Source organism: Procambarus clarkii, unplaced genomic scaffold (assembly GCF_040958095.1).
Source record: "Procambarus clarkii isolate CNS0578487 unplaced genomic scaffold, FALCON_Pclarkii_2.0 HiC_scaffold_1229, whole genome shotgun sequence".
NCBI lineage: Eukaryota > Metazoa > Arthropoda > Malacostraca > Decapoda > Cambaridae > Procambarus > Procambarus clarkii.
This window is the reverse complement of record NW_027190258.1, coordinates 30,001-46,736: the sequence shown is the minus strand read 5'-3', so window position 1 is coordinate 46,736 and position 16,736 is coordinate 30,001. Positions and strand designations below refer to the sequence as shown.

Here is a 16,736-nt window from a genome sequence, read left to right as displayed (position 1 = left end):
CGCCACTGCCTCCACTGTCCGCCACCGCCACCGCCTCCACTGTCCGCCCGCCGCCACTATCCGCCACCGCCGCCACTGTCCTCCCGCCGCCACTGTCCGCCCGCCGCCGCCCTGTCCGCCCGCCGCCACTATCCGCCACCGCCGCCCGCCGCCACTATCCGCCACCGCCGCCACTGTCCGCCCGACGCCACTGTCCGCCCACCGCCACTATCCGCCCGCTGCCACTATCCGCCACCGCCACCACTGTCCGCCACCGCCACCACTGTCTGCCACCGCCACCACTGTCTGCCACCGCCACCACTGTCCGCCCGCCGCCGCCACTGTCCGCCCGCCGCCGAGACTGTCCGCCCGCCGCCACTGTCCACCACCGCCGCCAAAGCCGCCACGGTCCGCCCGCCGCCACTATCCGCCACAGCCGCCACTGTCCGCCCGCCGCCACTATCCGCCACCGCCGCCACTGTCCGCGCGCCGCCACTATCCGCCACCGCCGCCACTGTCCGCCACCGCCACTGTCCGCCCGCCGCCACTATCCGCCACCGCCGCCACTGTCCGCCCGCCGCCGCCACTGTCCGCCCGCCGCCGAGACTGTCCGCCCGCCGCCACTGTCCACCACCGCCGCCACTGTCCGCCCGCCGCCACTATCCGCCACCGCCGCCACTGTCCCCCACAGCCGCCACTCTCCGCCGTACAGCCTCCCCTCTCTCCGTTAGTAAATAATTATAATTGTTAGTAAATAATAAAAGAAATATAAATTATTAGATTTTTTTTACCCTTAAATTGGTTTTAATATTTAAATTGAAAATAATAATATAATATAAAATATAATAAAAATAATATAATATAAAATATAATTTAATTTCAAGAAATTTAACTTTAAACACAAAGATGTGAAAAGGGTTCAGATTATTGGCTCAAACCTTTCATAAGAGATTCATATTGGTATATGAATGGATTATGAATGACTCATGTTAGGAGTGTAAAGTTGCCACAACATCTCAAATTAGTGTTAGATACATATGTCTTGGTTATAAGTTTTGGAAACCTATTTAAGTCCACACACAATATCGTATCTGATACGATAAAACAAACGTTTCCAATACTTTCAAATACTTTCCAGATATGTTGTGGCAACCTAAAATTGTTTGCTGGGTAGTGCCATCCTCCACTACTGCCACCCTCCACTACCACCACCCTCCACTACTGCCACCCTCCACTACTGCCACCCTCCACTTCGACCACCATCCACTACTGCTACCTTCCACTACTGCCACCCTCCGCTTCTGCCAGTCTCCAATACTGCCACCCTCCACTACCGCCATCCTCGACTGCAACCACCCTCCACTAATGCCACACTCCACTACCACCACCCTCCACTACTGCTACCCTCCACTACGACCACCATCCACTACTGCCACCCTCCACTACCGCCACCCTCCACTACTGCCACCCTCCACTACTGCCACCCTCCACTACTGCCACCCTCCTCTACCGCCACCATCCACTACTGCCACCCTCCACTACCGCCACCATCCACTACTGCCACCCTCCACTAATGCTCCACTCCACTACCACCACCCTCCACTACTGCCACCCTGCACTACCGCCACCCTCCACTACCGCCACCCTCCACTACTGCTACCCCCCACTACTCACATACTATACTACTGCCACCCTCCACTACTGCCACCCTCCACTATCGCCACCCTACACTACTGCCACCCTTCACTACCTCAACCCCCCACTACTGCCACCCACCACTAATGCCCCACTCCACTACCACCACCCTCCACTACTGCCACCCTGCACTACCTTCACCCTCCACTACTACCACCATCCACTACTGCCACCCTCCACTACTGACACACTATACTACTGCCACCCTCCACTACCACCACCCTCCACTAGTGCCACCCTCCAATACCACCACCCTCCTCTACTGTCACCCTCCACTACCCTACCCTCCATTACTGCCATCCTCAACTACTGCCACCCTCCACTACGGCCACCCTGCACTACTTCCACCCTCCACTACCGCCACCCTCCACTACCGCCATCCTCCACTACCGCCACCCTCCACTACCGCCACCCTCCACTACCACCATCCTTTACTAGTGCCACCCTCCAATACCACCTCCCTCCTCTACTGTCACCCCTCCACTACCACTACCCTCCATTACTGCCATCCTCTACTACTGCCACCCTGCACTACTGCCACCCTCCACCCTCCACTTCGACCACCATCCACTACCTTCCACTACTGCCACCCTCCACTACTGCCACTCTCCAGTACTGCCACCCTCCACTACTGCCACCCTCCACTACTGCCGCCCTCCACTACTGCCGCCCTCCACTACTGCCGCCCTCCATGACTGCCACCCTCCACTATCGCCACCCTACACTACTAGTAGTATAATCCGAGCCAGATAGGGGCACTTAACAAACAATGGGGGGTACTTATCAGACAATGGAATCAGAGGCAGGGAGCCAGATAGGCCCACTTATCAGACAAAGGAATCAGAGGCGGGGTGACAGATAGACCCCACCTCAAATTGTAGTCTACGGTGAGTCCCTGCCATATTTCACTTACTCTGGGTATCTGCGTTTAAACACTACGTCGTTATATAGGACTAATTAAGGATATATATATTCGAACAAGTCTGTATGGCCCCTCCCTTATATGGGAGTATTTAAGGAGTATTAAATTATAAATCCTTCCCCTCCCCCAAAGGTTAAAAAAAACATCAAATAATTTATTAAATGCTTTATTAGGTAAAAACCACAAAATGTATAAGTAATTATGTTAGTTAATAATTGTAGTTTACAGAGTGCTCTTGCCATATTTCACTTACTACAGCTCTACCCCCCCCTCCCTATCCCACACCCCCATCCTCGTCTGAGTAGAATTGTGACTATTCCTCGTCAGTGAAGAGTGGGGGAAGGTCTTGAGCCCCATCCCCCCCCTCTCTTGGGGGGGTGGGGTGAGTTGGGTGAACACCTTTTGGCTGAGTTTCCTCCTCTCTCTCATCGGAAGTGTTCTGGAAAGAGATGGAGGAAATAATATATAGTGATTAAAGGTTTTTTATATAATTATATATTTTATTAGAAAAATATTATATTTTTCTCTAAGAACAACTAGTACATACCTTTCCCCTTGCAGGAGCGGCCTTGTGTTCTCTACAGCAGGCATTGTCAATTAGACTACGTAACAGCATCTTGTTTGGGGCAGACCCCCCACGTAGAATTACTACTCTACAAATGTGGACGGGTCCCAAGAACTGCACTGGAGAAAAACATAAGAGGTGAAATAGAGGATATGCAAACTTTTTTATTGAGGGAAATAAACATAAAATAAATCTATTAGCAGAAAGATAGGGTAATACTAACCAGGTCCTTCAAGGACTTCAATCTTCCCCGCAGGTGTTTTTTAAGAGACACCTCCCATTTCGTAGGAGGAAGACAGTCTTCTGAGGGGGATGGGTGGGGTTTTTTATAGGAGGCTACACCCCTTGTTAGGTAGGTTGCCTAGCTAACAAAAATATTCTCTACACCACCTATAAGAACCAACTCCTATACCTCTACAAAATGTCCTAACACAATGATGTTTCATAGGAAAATATCGTCTCGCATAAGCAAGGGCTCGTTTATCATTTAATTTTAAAGTAACGCTTGAAAATACATTATGTAAGTAATGTACTGTTGAAGGCAACCCCAGGTGACTCACCCTATGAACGAACATGACGCAATAGAGCCCGCACGCGAGAGTAAAATCACTCTGGAGTCTGTATCGCATTCCAAACACCTTTCTTATTTTGTTAGTTTTAATAAATCCTTGAAAATGACGTCCGTAAGTAACCGGCGATATTGCATAACTATAAAAAAAAAACATCCGATGATTAACTTTATCAACATAAATTCCTACCCAATGTCCCATAGTGATTCTGCTGTGTGAAGGTAAAATATTTGTTATGAAAACAATAGGTTTTCTTGAAGAGATATTTAAATGTTCTATCTCATCAGCATTATAACACCCTAGGTAGAGTGCTCGATCCCCTAGATTATTTTTTAAATTAATATTTATATCATAACAGTTCATTATGTTTTTTTACGCTCGTACGTCACACAGAACAGTTCTCTGCCCGTCGATGGATAGTACCCCGGTCGTTTCCCCAAACAGTAAAACCAGCCTGTTATATGTAACACCGCCACCAAATTCAAGCTCCATATGCAAGTTCCCAGATTTCTCCACAGGGAGGGAATCTTTTGTTTGAATGGTGGTTAAGTCAAAGGTGAATATTGATCTTCCCTTATTAAAAGAGTCATAGGCCAGTAGTGAATCACGCTCTAAGCCTAATGTCTTCAAAGTTTCATAATAAAGGCGGGAATAATGGTTATCGAAATCGCCACCAATTCGGTAAATTGCATTATTGTTCAAATACATAGCAATACTTTTCAGCTTTGCATTTTCAAAATATAATCCATTACCTTGGTGAAGACCGGCGAAATAATTCATTGGAACGATTATCATGTATATCTTGTGTGGAATTACTTGCGCCCATGGTTGATCAATTAAGAGACTAGTTTGATTCCTTGCTAGAACATATGTTTTAGAAATGGTTCTATTGAAAGTATAGGTTATGGGGTCAGGGGATGCTAATAGTGAGCTGTTTAAGGCTAGGTAAGCACTTGGGTAGGGGAACACCCGCGTCACCCATAACTTAGCATAATCCATATGCAGGCGATACTTAGAGCCATCGTCCACGCTTGTATTTAGGACCCAAGCATGGGGGGAGAGCTCCAATCTTAGTCGCATATCTATATTGTCTAATATGTATTGGTCTAGGGATGATATATCCAATAGGAGGGGGAAACACATCGACAAACCTTTACTTTTTAAATCACCCATAAATTTTTTATCCTTGGCAGTTGCTTCAGTAAAATAAGTATTTGTAAACTCATTAGTGATTATACCATCGTCATCTCTCCAGTCCCTGCGAAAGCCTCCAATTCTCCCCAAGGAAGACATTTTTGATGGAGGCAGGGAGGTAATTAATTTAATAAACGACCAATAATTAAAATTAGTATTTGTTTCAACTACCTGCTCTCCTAAAAACACCTGAACACCTTCAAACATGGTATTTGACAACCCATTCACAAATTCCACATGGTCATCCTCTTCCAATTTTGTGGTATCGTCATCTTTGGTTAAAGATACCTTAAAATCTATAACAATATTAGCTAGATCTAAGAAGGCGCCCTGGGTTCCAGGGATGCGGAATTCTAAGTAATTATCCCGCAAACGTTGATTAATGGGGAGGTTGACAGGTAGAACGTCTATTTGCTGCGTAGAGGCAATTGAACTCTCCACATTACGTATTCTGTTACTTCTAGGAAATTGGTCAATAATAATGGAGCTATAATATTCTAGTGGTATTTTCACCCCAGCTCCGCTAGGCTCCCCCATGATCCCCTCCGAAAGTTGAAGTATGACTGCTTACGTTAGCGAAAACACATCATTTTTATACCCAAGACCTCGTTTACATTTTTTATTTTTATTTTTTCGCCTAGAGAGTCTTTTAATTTTACCTCCCATTACCAATTTCTTTCCCACACTCTTAAGAGCATCAATACCGTGAGTTCTCAGAGCACTCTTTACATCCCGTTTACCACTGCTTAAATCACCAAGGACATTTTTCCCAAAATCGATGGCGCTAGGTGTTACAGCTTTCATGAAAAATGGTATGGCCCGTCGAGCAATACCAGCCAAGGTCCCAAAGAAACCACCAGATCTGAGATAAGGCGCTTGGAATGTGCGTATGTCATTCATCGCTCCCCCTCTCATCCCATGTCTCCTAGGGGGAGGTGCAAATATCTCCCCGAACTCCCCCTGGGAGGGTGGGTGGAACGGTATTCGCATTCTGAGGTCTCTTCCTATAATAACCTAAGTCGAGGCTAAACACTTCTTTATATATATGTTGCTATACCTTAGGGCGGATATGTAAGACCGCCGTAACCGACCTCCCATCTTCAAAACTAACCATTCGACCAAACTGATCTGTTATTTTAATACTTACTTTCTCCAACGTGTTAGTGTTTAATGTTTTGTACACTAGAGGGTGAGCCCCTCTAGAAAATGAGTCATGATAATTGATTGCATCCAAGATATTTACAATCTGCCCTCCGTATCGTTCAGGCTCGATGACGTCACTATAAATGAGTAAATAGTCACAACCTCCGTCAATGTCTGGGGGCGATAAGGCCACAGTCTTGGAGGCTGACGTAATGTCATCTATTTTTGCTCGATAAATGGTGTATTTGCGACTGCTGTCAAAACCAAGTACATTAGCTATTCTGTGTTTAAATTGAAAGCTGAGAGAATTTAATGAGCCAGTACGTCCACTGTTAAGAGTTGAAGTTAGTAATACCCTCTCTACAGATTGGTCATAGGTGAGGATTGGTTCTTTATCTGAGAAGTATATTTTGAAATCATCCCTAAAGCTAAGCTGCATGTCGGTTGTTATTTGTCGACTAACCACGTCTGTAATGAATTTGATGTTTCTTGATAATATGTTGGTTTTTGGGTGGAAGGTGTATATAAAGTGTTCTGGACTCTTAGAAAGAGTTCCACGTTTAAAAGTCTCATAGATATCTATACCAGAGTCCTCCTCATCTTTGATGATGGCATTAATTCGCCTGGGGAGGAGTATGTTGACTAAAGCCACTTCAAGTTTAATGGAAGGGTTTAAATGTAGTGTTGGGATGGTGTGTGTAAATGCTGAACTCGTGTTGTTGTAAATATCTCCTTGATCGAGACTGGTAAGATATATGTAATGTTCTTCCCCCATTGTCCCGTTATGTACTGAAAGGCCAATATACAGGGGATGGGTTTTTGTAAGAAGGGAGAAAATAAACAACATAACTTGTATTTTATTTTATTAAACTACTTAAAGAACTACAACAGGTGAAGATTCCCACACATTTTTTTTTAAGAATAGTGATTAACCACACCCCCCCCCTCACTACTACTACTACTGCTGGCTGCTGCTACCTCCACTGCTGCTTCCGCCGGGGCTACTGTAGCTGGCGCTACCTCAACTTCTTTACTGGAGTGGTGGTTACAGCTTTCGTTGTTTTTTCGGGGGGAGGATAACAGGAATATTTCCTGTGACTCAACATCGAGGATGGAGTCGATACGGCGATTCGCTCCCGTTTCAAAGTCGAGGAGTGGCTCAATCCTCCGTTTAACTGAGGTTGATGCTGTAGGGGGTGGTGGAGGGGTGGAGGTGGAGCCGTATTCCTGAGAGTGTTTCTTCTTCCTGGGTGTGGCTGGTGGTGCTGGAGGTGTAGAACGAGAAGAGGTTCTTGGTGTGGTACCACCCTCTCCCACCACGGTGTCGAGCGTTATAGTAAGATTATCAGCACTTGGGTCGTCGAACGGGAGGGGCACCACTGATTGGGTAACAGCGGCAGGTCGTTTGAGGATGACTAACTCTTTGTTGAGTTTGGCGAGTTCTTGATGAAGAGACAGCAGCATGGGTCCAATGTCCTTGTTCCAGTTGACCATACCGTCGCGGGAAGCCCCTAAGCCGTAGGGTACCACTAGTCGAGTCATGGTTGGGGTGGCCGCCATTAAATTGCCCACCTTTGTTAGGCTCATCTTGAGCCAGTATCTGCGGTTCTTGGCGGTATCCAGGGTGACGTTAGTGACGTAGTGTGTGTCGGCGGAAGTCTGCACTTGTTCCTGGGCTATTGGGTTTGACTCGAAGGGGGCTCCTGCCCCGAATGCAGAAATCAACCCCACAAAAGTGGGCCTGAAGAAAAGGACGGGCTCCTCTATGAGATCTTGTCCGTCGGAGGGGAGTGGGGCTATCTTCACAACAATGTCCCCCGGGGTAGACCGACAACGAATTATTGCCCTATTGGCATTACCCAGTCCTTCACGTTCCACACGGGCGTAGGAGAACTTCTTCCAGATGACGGAAGCCAGTCCATAGTGTCGCACAACGGCAGCTGGGAGGTCATATATTATCACATCTCCCACCCCAAAGGCGTGGGAGTCAGTGATATCGTCGCCGATGGTTTTGATACAAGCCAGAGACATGGTGAGAGGGCGGTGCGAGGAGCGTGTCGACGACTGTAGTATAGTGTTCCAGGAGCGGCGGTGGGCGACCTTTAAATACACCTGTGACCCACCTGGGGGAGAGAGATGAAGGGGTGGGGGGTAGAGATCACCTTATGTGCCCATAGACACTCCGCCCAGACTCAAAGGCTGTAATCATATCACGATGTTGGAAGGTTAATTTTTCCATCTGCCAAATCTCTGTCTGGATCTCCTGAGATGAATACTCCTCATACTTTTTCACCGTTTCTCCAAATGACTTAAAAAACCGTTCTGGGGGAGCACTCAACACAAGACGGTCATAACAATCCCATAAGGCATATATCAATCTACTTTTGTGTTCGACAAACTTGTAGTAACGTTGAGTAGCAACCAAACGCTTCAATAGGGGAGATTTTTCTCCCACCTCTACTGCCGCAGGGGGGGGTAGAAGCTCTCTCCATGGTGGATACACAACTGAATATAATGTCGTTTAAGATGTGCTTCATATAGGTTTTTTTCCAATACGGTTCCCAATGGGGCCTCCTATGGATACCCCTACCCCCTTTTAACTGTGATCTGGCGCGAGAATTACGTATAAAGGATGGGTCTACACCAGCCACCTTCAGTAAAATCCTTACATCTGCCTTGTCAGCCGTCCTAAATTGTCCTTTAGTAAAGGCTAAAGTTTTAATTATATCTAAAATATTTAAATTTTGCACAGGCTTCAATAAATTCCCACGACTATCCCATACCACCTGTTGACTGTTTTGTTCAAACATGTTCAATAATGTTTTGACGTGGAGAATTTCCCCTATTTTAAAATACACATTTATTAAGTTGTCCAGACTTGGGTTTCGGGGTGTGGTGGTGGTGGTTTTGTGGCGAGTGGGCCCAGCAACAGCGGGCCCAGCAACAGCTACCCGCATCTCAGGCGGTAGAATGGAATGTATCCTTTTTTTTATTTGTTTTTTTAAAGGGCGACGGTCGCACCTGTCCCGCGTTTTTTGTTGAAAGAAGTAAGTAAGAAATTATCAAAAGAAGGCACCAAACCGGGAAGGCTATGTAGCACCATCAAAGACACAAAATAATCAGAGGGCGCTAAATATCACCAAGGATGCCAATACCCAACAAAACTCAACTGACTTAAATTTACTGTGAACGAGAAACAGCCAATGCTGGATCTCGACAACCACTGGATGAACTGGATTAAAGGACCCGAGAGCCATGAGGGCACTACGAGAGTCAACAACAACTACAAAGGAAGACTGACAACGAGAAAGTAGTAGACGAAGAGCATAGAGAATAGCATAAAGTTCCGCTGTAAAGATGCTAGTCTCCGGAGGCAAGCGACACATATAAGTGCGATCAGGAAAAACAACAGAGTAGCCAACACCGTCCGCTGACTTAGACCCATCGGTGAAGACAGAAACGGAGCGGGAGTGAGAAGAAAAGTGCTCGAGGAAAAGGCGTTTTAGAACCGTAGGAGGGGTAAAAGCTTTAGTGATACGGGTCAAGGATGTACAAAACCGCGGAAGAGGGACCCTCCACGGGGGCAAAGAAGGAACAACACGAGGAGAAACATCAGAAATACGAACGGAAAGAGAATCCTGCAGGCGAGATAACCGGACAGAAAGAGGGAGGTGGTGAAGAGGAACAGGAACCGCAGGAGGGGTAAAAGTTAAAGCACGACAGAGGCGAGAGGAAGGATGTTGCAAGGACCGCGCAAGATAGCGAAGACAGTAGCGATCACGGCGGTCCTGGAGAGACAGGAAGCCAGTGTCAACATACAAGCTAAGGACGGGAGTCGAACGAAAGGCACCAGAACTGAGGCGCAACCCAGTATGGTGCAAAGCATCAAGACGGCGAAGAGTAGAAGGAGAAGCAGACGAGTAAGCAGGGCAACCATAATCGAGCTTAGACAGGACGAGAGAGGAATGTAAAGCAAGGAGAGTGCGCCTATCTGCCCCCCAAGAAGTATGGGACAAGACCCGAAGGAGGGTAAGGGCCTTAGAGCACTCAACACGGAGGTAAGAGATATGGGGAGACCAAGACAAACGAGTGTCAAGGAATAACCCCAAAAGCTTCGCGGAATCTTTGTATTCAAGGGGATGACCATAAAGTGACAAAGAGGGACGAAGAACAACCCGTTTCCGCGTAAAAGCCATGGCACAAGTCTTAGAAGTAGAGAACTTGAAGCCATGATCAGTGGCCCAAGACGACACGGCATCAATTGCAAGTTGAAGCCGGCGTTGAAGGAGAGGCGAATCATCACCCTGACAACAAAGGGTAAGATCATCGACATAGAGAGCGGAGAAGACACCAGAAGGAAGAGAGGAAAGAAGACCATTGAGGGCAACCAGAAAAAGAGTAGTGCTCAGAACACTACCCTGGGGCACACCTTCGTATTGCTGAAAAGAGGGAGAGAGAGCGGTACCAAGGCGCACCCGAAAGGAACGACGAGAGAGGAAGCTGCGGAGAAAGAGGGAGATGACCACGAAGGCCAAAAGAATGAAGTTGAGATAGGATATGATAACGCCAAGTGGTGTCGTAAGCCTTTTCCAGGTCAAAAAGGACGGCAACAACGGAGGTCTTCGCAGCAAAAGCAGTACGAATATAGACCTCCAAGTTCACCAGGACATCTGTCGTGCTGCAGCACTTGTGGAAACCAAATTGAGAAGGGGAGAGGAGGTGATGGTGTTCCAGGAACCACATCAGACGAACGTTAACCATACGTTCAAAGAGTTTGCAGACACAACTCGTGAGAGCAATAGGGCGAAAGTCCTTAGGGGAAGTACCCAGAGACCCCGGTTTGCGAACAGGGAGGACAACGGCATCGAGCCAGTCCTCAGGGACTGACGACGACTCCCAGATCTGATTATACAGACTCAGTAAATACTGAGACGTGCTCGGAGGGAGATGGCGAAGCATCTCATAATGAATACCATCGGAGCCCGCCGCCGTAGAACCGCAGAGGGCCAGGGCAGAACGAAGTTCAGAGAGAGAGAAGGGATCATTATAGGGAAGCTGAAGATGAGTGCAGAAATCTAAAGGACGAGACTCAAGGACAGGTTTACGAAGAAGGAAAGATTGGGGAAGATGAAGACCAGAGCTAACAGAAGAAAAGTGGGAACCCAGTTTGGAAGCGACCTGCAACAGGTCCGCCACAAGAGTATCATGGAGGTGAAGGACCGGTGAAACATCGGGAACGAACTTACCCGCTATCTTGCGGATACGCTTCCAGATCTGGGCCAGAGGGGTTTCGGACGTAATTGTTGAGACATAAGATGCCCAACATTCACGTTTAGCCGTACGGATGGCCCTACGGGCCACCGCACTCGCTTTCCGAAAGAAAAGAAAAGAATCGGTCGTCTGCCTACGGCGGTGCCTCTTCCAGGCTGCACGCTTACAGCGGACAGCCCGAGCACAGTCCGCATTCCACCAGGGAACGCACTTCCGTGGACCCCGAGAGGAAGAGCGAGGAATAGAGCGGAGGGCAGCGTTGAAGACAGTGTCATGAAAAAGGAGGAGAGCGCGAGAGAGAGGCAGAAGGGAGAGGTCAGAGAGAGCAGCACTGAGGGTAAATAGGGTCCAGTCTGCCTTAGCAAACTGCCACCTAGGGAAAGAGAGGGAAGGGCGAAAAGAGAAAAAGGAAACAAGGATGGGGAAATGATCACTTCCATGGAGGTCATCAAGAACCTGCCACGTGAAATCTAAGTAAAGAGAAGAAGAGCAGAGAGAAAGATCAAGACAAGAAAGGGTGCAAGTCCGAGAGTCCAAATGAGTCGGCTCACCAGAATTCAGAAGAGACAGGGAAGAAGATAGGAGAAACGGCTCAAGGAGGCGACCCCGGGTATTAGTCAGAACGTCACCCCAAAGAGAATGACGACAATTGAAGTCACCCAGCAGGAGCACAGGCTCCGGCAAGGAGTCTAGGAGCTGTTTCAAATCAGGAAGAGAGAGCGGGACACTCGGGGGGAGATAAATGGAACAAACTGTGTACCATTTCCCCACAAAGATACGAGCAGCAGAACAATGGAGAGGCGAAGGAAAAAGTAAAGGAACAAAGGGAACATCTGCACGAATCAAGAGAGCAGAAGAATTAGAAGCCCCAGCAATGGCTGGGGGAGGGGGGAGAGAAAGGAATAGCCACGAAAACGACCAGGACGAGCACCAAGCATTGGCTCCTGGAGACAGACACAAAGGGGCGAAAACTGCGAAATCAGAAGTTGGAGTTCGAGGAAATTGGCGTAATAACCTCGAACGTTCCATTGAAGAATGGACAACGACGAGAAGAGAAAGGACAAAAACAGAGAACAAGGAAGAAACAAAGGCGAAAGAGCAACAGAGCACGTTAAAGAATATCAGGGTCAGGATCAGGGTCAGCAAAGTCAGGGTTAGGGGGCATGGGTAAACTGAGCAAAGACGGAGGGAAGGAAACGGGAGAACAGATCAGAGGTGGGCGGGCGGGGTCCGGAGGAGGAGGAGGAAGAGGAGGAGACAACGGAGAGGAGCAGTCAAGGACAGCAGTAGGAAGAGGGGGAGTAGAAAGAGGGGAGCGCACCCCAGCAAGAGCAGCAACCGAAAGGGAAGCAGGGGCCAAAGAAACCTCCATAGCAGGAACAGGGGGCGCAACCACTGAAACGGGAGGGGAAGGAGCAACAGAGCCAGAAGTAGGAGCTAAGGAAGAAAGCGAAGCCTTCTTACCCGCCGGGGAAGAGGAAGGAGAGGAGCCAGGCTTACGCTTCTGACTTAAAGAGACAGGTGTCCCAGCAACTACGTACCAGGCAACGGATTCCAGTGTCTCAACAGGAGAAGCCGAACGAGAGCACACACGACGGCCGTTAGGAGAGCGATGGACATCCGCCTGCACCGACAGACGGCGGGGAGAGCCGATAGATGGAGGAAGAGGATGGGAAGGAGGATCGGAGGGGGACGAGGAAGAAGACACAGGAGACATGACAGACCGGGTTGAAAGAAGGAGAACCCCAGACAGAGGACCAGGAGGGGGACCCCTCGGGAAAGAACTCAAAGGAACAGAGGAGGGGGCAGTGGGCGTATCAGGGTCCAAGGCCCGGAAACGGTTGAGAGTCTGAGGAAGGGGGGAAGGACGAGGAGAGGAAGAGCGCAACACGCGAGCATAAGAGATGTTAGTATAAGGCGGGAGCCGGCGAACCTGGCGCCTCGCCTCAGGAAAAGACAAATGCTCCCGGTGCTTCAGGTTAAGGACGGCCGCCTCAAGCTTGTAATGGACACAGGCACGGGAGAACGTAGGATGGGCCTCACCGCAGTTGAGGCAGCGAGCTTGGGGAGAAGTGCACTCCGACTTAGAGTGACCTTCACTCCCACACAAAGGACAGAGAGAGACAGTCCCAGAGCAGCGGAGGGCACCATGCCCAAACCTCCAACACTTATTACAAAGTCGAGGAGAAGGAATATACTCCTGGACAGAGCACCTAGCGCCAGCAAGAATGACAGAGGATGGAAGGGTCCTACCATCAAAGGTGATCTTCACAACGCGAAGGGGTTGACGGCGACGACCACGAGGGGGACGAGTAAACGAGTCAACCTGGAGGACAGAATGGCCTTGGGCATCAAGGATATGCCGAATATCATAGTGGCAATCCTGCAGATTCCGAACACCGGTTGCAACATGGGGTGGGAGGAGAATAGTGCCAACACTGGAATTCATCTGAACGTTCTTGGAGACCCGAACAGGGATCTCGCCAAGGCAAGATAAGGCAGCCAAGCGGGAAGCCGCATCCTGAGAAGGAGCAGCAACGACACGTGTACCGAGACGAGTGGGGTTGAAAGTAACACACGCATCCATGGAATCTACAAGATGCCGATGGAGGGAGAAATCGTCAGGAGGCGCAGAATCAAGAGGGAGGAGATCAAAGTATTTGGCCCATGAAGCAGGACCAAACAAGGCCTGATACGCATCAGCACGGGAAGGAATCGAGCGAGTGCGGTTGGGGCGCGAACGGCGTTGAGAACCCCTAGAGAGAGAGGGGTCAAAAGGCGCAGTAGTCACAACGAAAGACTTAGCCACACCAGAGGACGAAGTGGTCACCACCGGGGGCTGGAGGCTCGACCCAACCTCAGAGGAGGGAGGGGAGCTGGGGGAAGAAGTCAGGACGGTCAAAGGAGGAGCAAGGTCGGGGCCCAACGCAGCGGGAGCTACAGAGCCTGGTCTTCCAATACAGGCCGACTCGGGGGCTTGGTCGCCCACCCCACGAGCCTGAGAGGGTACAACGGAAACATTCAACGACATAGAGACGAAAAGTGACAAATTCATCCACGAATGTGCCCCCATACCCACCATGGAGCCACAATTAGAGGCAGGACACCCAACAGGAAGCTATCGCCGATCATGCCGGGACCCCCTAGGGGTGCGTCGTGAGTATACGCCCCACAAACGCCACCTTAAGAACCGTCAGTCCGTCGAGATCGGGTTCAGCGACGAAAGGGGGATTGACAATAAAAGGTTCCCCTCGCTCGAGACGTCGGGTACTACAGTTCTACGGGTGCAAGAGTATGCCTCCTCAAGCACCCGGGCGTCAAAATAGAAGAAGTCCAAAGAAATAATCCAAAACAAGCAAAAGGTCGGCAGGAAACGACAAGCAGATAGGAGAAGAGGGGGGAGAAAAACGAAACATAAGGAAAAGGAAAAGCGATCCGGCACAATTGGAGAAGACAGCAGCAGGAGTGCAAGGCCAGAAAAGGACAGAGGACTGCCCAACGGAGCATCACACTCCGGCAGCCGTCCACCAAGCCCCCTCACGACGCCAACGGGCCGGAAGGGGAGGGGGTTGTTGAAAGAAGCCCGCGGCAGCGGGCGCTGCGGGGGGGGGGGGGGAATATCTTTTAAAGGTTGTCTGACCAGTCCCCCTCGTCTGGTAGGGCTGTAACGTTCAAAGGAGCTACCGTGGCAACACCGTCCACAAGTTGTTGTTGCTGGTGGGGGTGTGGGGGGAGTGTCCACTCTCCCCACACCATCATCACCACCGCTAGAGTCACAGCCAAGGTGCTTACAGTTTTTTAAAGAGAAGGACTTATTTCCACCTCTACCACTGGTGGAAGAGGGTGGAGCCACCTCATTAAGAGGCGATGGAGTACTCTCGTTTTTATTAAATAAATATTTTTCAGCAACGAGTCGTGGTACTGGGTACTAGGCAATATTCTTTCACCATTTTTTTCTCTTCTTACGTAATTACTTTATTAGAGAGGAAATTAACGATACAGCCAAAGGTAACAGAGCTGCCAATATAGCACCACCTCTCCTAGAGGTTAAAATGATTTTCTTTTTGTACAATGGAGTTTTCTTACGTGCTACAGAACGAATGTCATTCTGATACCTCTGTAGTCCATTAATTATCTGAGGTTGAACTGGGATGTTTCGTTTCAGAAAATTGGCAAAAATTTCACAAATTGATTCAATTTCCTGTCGTTTTAAAGCCTTGATTAGTTTATTCCGCTTCTTGGGTGATAAATTGTTTAATAAAAATAACAGTTGATGGTGTTTCTCTACGAGAGAGTCCTGATGAACTGTCATTTTTTTTTCAAAATTTGACGATGTCTTGAGCTTTAATCCAGCAATTGCTGGAATCTGGGTACCCTCTCCACTTGACGAAATATTCTCTGTGTCCTTTCGATGTCTTCCTAGACTGTAATATCGTTATGGGAAAATAGTCTGCAAGCGTTGTTGGAATCAATTCTTGCTCATAAAACATACCACTGATCGGCTCGTTGGTTAAATCTTTGACTTTATAGGTTGGGATTGGTTGTGTTCTATCGATATGAGACACTTGAAATATTTCTTCTGTATTTTGGGGCCAAAAGCCCTTGTGAAATATATTCTTTCGCTTTGCTAGTTGTACATACTGCCCAACCTGCAGTTGTGGACTGATGGAAGTTATGGGGTGGTCATTGTTTAAATACATGACCTTAAACTGTCTTCGTATATCTTCAATGTTTTGCAACTTATGGATGGCATGTGGAGTATTTTTTAGTATTCTGTGGAAAGTGTGGTTGTATACATTCACAACTTTTGGAAGGATGTGAATGTATTGTAAAGAATTAGCCTGGGTCATATAATGATACAGTTTATGTTTTAAAGTTTTGATGGTCCGCTCCACTATACTAGATTTCATTTCCGAAAATACACTATATAACTTAATATTTTTCTTATTCAGATAATTTTGAACAGTCCTGTTGTAAAATTCTCTACCTCGGTCGGTGAATATTCGTCTTACCCCGTGAAACTGAGAGGTTTCCTCTAACATCTTCTTTAGAGCAGCTACCACATCCGTTGAATTTTTTGTTTTTAAAGTTTGAGTCTGCATTAGGGGAGAATAAACATCGACACAAATCAAAATATATTTTACACCACTATTGTATTTTTGTAAACTACAAAAGTCTCCCAAATCACAGGCAATTATGGTGCGGGGTTTAGGAGCTAATATTTTTCTCCGAGGAAATCTAACTAAATTTCTTCTGTGTAATGTGTAAGATCGTTCCCCACAGAGAAATTCCCTCACATCTGCAATACTGATGCTGGTGTCTTTAAGTCTGGCAGCCTTATACAATTTTTGAATTGATCCTGTGAAACCACCCAGGGTAGAAATGTCATTATAGATGG

General features: G+C 48.1%; 1 protein-coding gene across 2 annotated transcripts; it reads right to left on the bottom strand.

Moving 5' to 3' along the window:
* Window positions 1-2,897: 2,897 nt before the first annotated feature.
* Window positions 2,898-9,658, bottom strand: LOC138362112 (uncharacterized). Of its 2 annotated transcripts, none has more exons than XM_069320992.1 (2): window positions 3,144-9,658; window positions 2,898-3,035 (listed from the first exon to the last, which is right to left on the bottom strand). In XM_069320992.1, exon 1 carries the CDS (start codon window positions 5,459-5,461, stop codon window positions 4,103-4,105), a length of 1,359 nt encoding a protein of 452 aa, XP_069177093.1. In that variant the 5' UTR covers window positions 5,462-9,658; the 3' UTR covers window positions 2,898-3,035; window positions 3,144-4,102. The 2 variants fall into 2 exon arrangements, with proteins under 2 accessions (XP_069177093.1, XP_069177094.1); XM_069320993.1 differs by having other exon boundaries at window positions 3,144-9,639.
* Between the last annotated feature and the right edge of the window lie 7,078 nt (window positions 9,659-16,736).